Below are 4219 nucleotides of genomic sequence, written 5' to 3' on the forward strand. Positions count from 1 at the left end.
CCACCACTGCCAGAAATACTCAGAGAGGCAGCTCGACAAAACATTCCGCCAAGAACACTGTGAAAATATAGCCAAGGTCACCACGCCCTTACTGTTGCTGCACACACACACACACACACACAGACGAACCTCTCTCACTCAAGACAAGTTTGATATTACATTACAATACTTTTTCAATATTTTTTTGTTTTCTTTTTCTAATATTTTTTTATGTAAGAGTGCCACTAGCCAAGGGCAACAACATTTTTTGAAGAAAAATGCCCACTTAGTGCCAGTTCCCAAAGAGTTGCCAAATAGAACAATCAAACAACGGAGGTCTTGAAAACTTCCTCTTCAAAGAATTCAGGTCATAGAATGAAAGAAAATACAGAAGCAAGCGACGAGTTCTTGATCTTACCGGAGAAAGAGATGAATGACTGAAAATACTGGTTAACTCTTGCATTAGAGAGGTGGACAGAATAGGGGTGAGAGGGTAATATTGTGCAGAGAGTACGCGGAAGAGAGAAGGCATGCAGCTATCAAGGTAAGAGGAGCAGTTGGCGTGAAAATAGCGATAAAGAACAGGAGACGAAACACTGCGGCGATGACAGAACATGAAGACAGTCAGTTAAAGGAGAGGAGTTGAAGAAGAGCAAATAAATGAGTTAAACTTTCTAATACATAAATACATTCGTAGAGAGAGAGAGAGAGAGAGAGAGAGAGAGAGAGAGAGAGAGAGAGAGAGAGAGAGAGAGAGAGAGAGAGAGAGAGAGAGAGAGAGCGCAAATCCTATTATACACGTACACATACCAGGACAAAAGGAGGAGGAGGAGAAGGAGGAGGAGGAGGAGGAGGAGGAGGAGGAGGAGGAGGAGGAGGAGGAGGAGGAGAAGAGAGGAGGAGGAGGAGGAGGAGGAAGAAGAAGAAGAAGAAGAAGAAGAAGAAGAAGAAGAAGAAGAAGAAGAAGAAGAAGAAGAAGAAGAAGAAGAAGAAGAAGAAGAAGAAGAAGAAGAAGAAGAAGAAGAAGAAGAAGATCAGACTAGGCGGAGCAGGAGAAGGAAGAGGAGGATTACAGATTAGGAGGAGGAGGAGAAGGAGGAGGAGGAGGAGGAGGAGGAGGAGGAGGATAACAAGGACAACACGAAATAGGATCAAGAGAAGGATCAAGAGGAGGATCAAAGTGCACTCCAGTCCTCTTAGTGCCCACGAGAGTCCCTAGAGTCCTCCCCTCCCCTGTTACGGAGTCCTAGGGTTGGGGAGACTAGTGGGGCAGGAGGGAGAGAGGGAGAGTGTTGTAAAGGTGCGTCCACACGATCGAACAATGCTCGACGGACAAAATTGTTACCAACTACCAGTGGAAAGCGGAAAGGCTCGTTGATGACGTCAGAAGCGAGCACCAAGTGGTGTACCGGACATTGTCCGTGTTCGCAGCATCGAAACGTCAGACACTGTCTGGTGTGGAATTATACGATACTGCCAGACACTCGACGAGCAAAGTCACTTGGTTACAGGATTTTCAAAGTCCGTCAGTTCATTAGTTCTCATCGTCCTGTGACCATGGCCAGCAGTACCTCAGTCAATGAGAAGAGTTGCCACTGGGACAGAAAAGAGACCCCTGCTACTAATAGAACTATACCGGCAGAATCCATGCCTATGGAATGTAAAGTCTACTGTGTACAAGGATAGGAACAAACGTGTCGCGGCCATTAATGAAATAACGGCAGGACTGAATAGAAATGGATTATCTGTTACTGCTTCTGAAGTGAAGAAAAAAATAGAATCCATCCGTAGTCAATATAGGAGAGAACTACGAAAACAGGAGAAATCAAAGAAGTCGGGGGGCTGGTGCTGACGACATTTACACCCCCCATATTATGGTGTTTTGATGACCTCTGCTTCCTCAACGATGGCGACAGCAAGAGAGAATCCGTGTCAAGTATGGATAGCCAAGTGTCTCTTGTGCCTGAAGAAGTGTCTGATCATGAGGTGAGTACGTAATTGTCGTATATCTGTCTGTTTACCTGTCTTTGAATGAAAAAAAAAATGAAAAACCAAACAATGGCCATACATTCTTTATTGCCACAATCTACCTTTATAATACATTTTGTCAACAAAGCAATGTAAAATATGTTCAATATGCAACATTGGTGATTTTTATGATACATTACTATTATAATTTTACTCCCGAGTTATTGTAACTTAGCCTCATGTATGTCTGTTTTGCCAGATCACAGTACCTTCCTCATTGAAATATTTCATATACAGATTGCGTACAATTGTGCCGTTGATGGTGGTGTGTTCTTCATACTCGAGCGGTAGCATGCCAAGGATTTCATCAGCGTTTTCTATATTTGCATCAGAACACAAAGTTGGGGTGATAGGTGCTTTGCGAAGGTAATTATGTAGTGCAGTGCAAGCAAGAACTATTTTCTCTACTTTTTTTGGTTCAAGGTTAATGGCTTTATGAAACACTTCAAATCTTTTAGCAAGTATTCCGAATGCGTTTTCTACGGTGCGTCGAGCTCTTGACAGTCGGTAGGAAAACACACGTTGCTCAAGGTTTTGATTTTGATGAGAGAAAGGCTTCATGATATGACGCTTCAGAGGAAATGCATCATCAGCAACGATCACATATGGTAATATTTTTGAGCTGTTTGGGAGTACCTCATCATCTGGCATACCGGCAGATCCTGCTTCAATACGCTGGTTGAGAGAACAGTTACCCCACACTCCACCATCCGACACTCTTCCATTAGTGCCCACGTCAACATATATGAAGTTTGAGTCTGCATTGGAGACAGCCATTAACACTATGCTGTGGCTTCCTTTGTAGTTGTAGTAGAAGGAGCCGCTATCAGGTGGTGGCCTTATCAGGATGTGCTTCCCGTCAACTGCTCCGATGCAATTAGGAAAGTTCCATTTCTTGGAAAATCCCTGTGCTACACGCTTCCACTCCTCCGCTGTTTGGGGTGTCTGTTAATGAGAAAAATGTTATTAAAGGTCTTTTGTATGCGTTCTCGATATATATAATACATTATCCTCCTTCTCTCTCTCTCTCTCTCTCTCTCTCTCTCTCTCTCTCTCTCTCTCTCTCTCTCTCTTTCACAGGAAATTAAAACGATAATACACGTTGACATACACTAATGGCTTGTATCTATTTCCAGATTTTCAATGATCCTATACTTCAACAAAATGAAGATGGTTCTGTAACCCATACAACCACCAACGCCTGTCACACCTGTCCCAAGTACATCGCATGATAATGTACCACCTGCAACGCCTGAGTCTTCACGCATTCAGACTCAAACTACCCGAGGGAGAAAAAGGTCTTTACTCACTGACGAGAGGCATGAGGTGCTTGAAGAAGCGCTTCATCAACTGAAAGAATTATCTCGATCGGAGAAGGATAGCGATGAAGAAAGTGCTTTTGGTGATGTTGTTACCAATGATTTGCGAAAGATGAATGTAGAAAATAGGATCCATGCACAGAAACTAATTTCTGAGGTACTTTATCTGGGGAAATTAGGGAAGCTCACCTTTTCATCCAAGGTTGTTGGCTAATTATGTAGTACGACCATTATTGTCTGTATTGAAGTGGCATTAATATGTTAACAATAAATCTGTGACAGTTAAGTGGTAGTATGTCTTTGTCCCTGGTTTAGAAACAATATTCATGAACAACTTTACATATGTGACATATGTGTAGAGATGCACTTTTATATGACGGGTTGCGCTTCAACGTGGGTAATGTACGAGTGGCCAAACACCAAGCACTTGGGTCTTTTTACATACACCTAACAAGATGTATATAATGTATGTAATTAATCTCGCGTCTATGCTTAACTGTAGAGATGTTCTTCACATTACGCAAGTCATATTCATAATATATGCACCGTCACAAACAAGCATTACTTACCTTTAAGTATGGATCCTTAAGCACATCATAGATGGTTTGGCACATATCAGGAATGATTGCAGACAGACTCTGTTTTGAAATCCTTGTGCTGTATTGAAGTGAACTGTAGGAGCACCCGGTGGAAAGGTACCTCAACGTTGCTTCCAGACGTGCTGCAGGTGAAATGCTCTCCCTCATACAGGTGTCCTGCTTTGTTATAAAAGGTTTTAACTTTTCCAATAAATCGTAGAAGGTATTTGGGTCCATCCGCATATAGTTCGTAAAGTCCGATTCATAGCCAGTTCTCAATTCTTGCAAAATGGTTGCATGGCTTCCCCCTTTCAT

General features: G+C 42.5%; 1 protein-coding gene across 1 annotated transcript; it reads right to left on the bottom strand.

The window, feature by feature from the left end:
* Nucleotides 1–2035: 2035 nt before the first annotated feature.
* Nucleotides 2036–4219, bottom strand: LOC135105695 (uncharacterized). The gene is made up of 2 exons (XM_064014083.1): nucleotides 3896–4219; nucleotides 2036–2952 (listed from the first exon to the last, which is right to left on the bottom strand). The coding sequence occupies exons 1-2, from the start codon at nucleotides 4217–4219 to the stop codon at nucleotides 2185–2187; spliced, it is 1092 nt and encodes a 363-aa protein (XP_063870153.1). The 3' UTR covers nucleotides 2036–2184.

This window comes from Scylla paramamosain, chromosome 12 (assembly GCF_035594125.1).
Source record: "Scylla paramamosain isolate STU-SP2022 chromosome 12, ASM3559412v1, whole genome shotgun sequence".
In the NCBI taxonomy this organism is placed as follows: domain Eukaryota; kingdom Metazoa; phylum Arthropoda; class Malacostraca; order Decapoda; family Portunidae; genus Scylla; species Scylla paramamosain.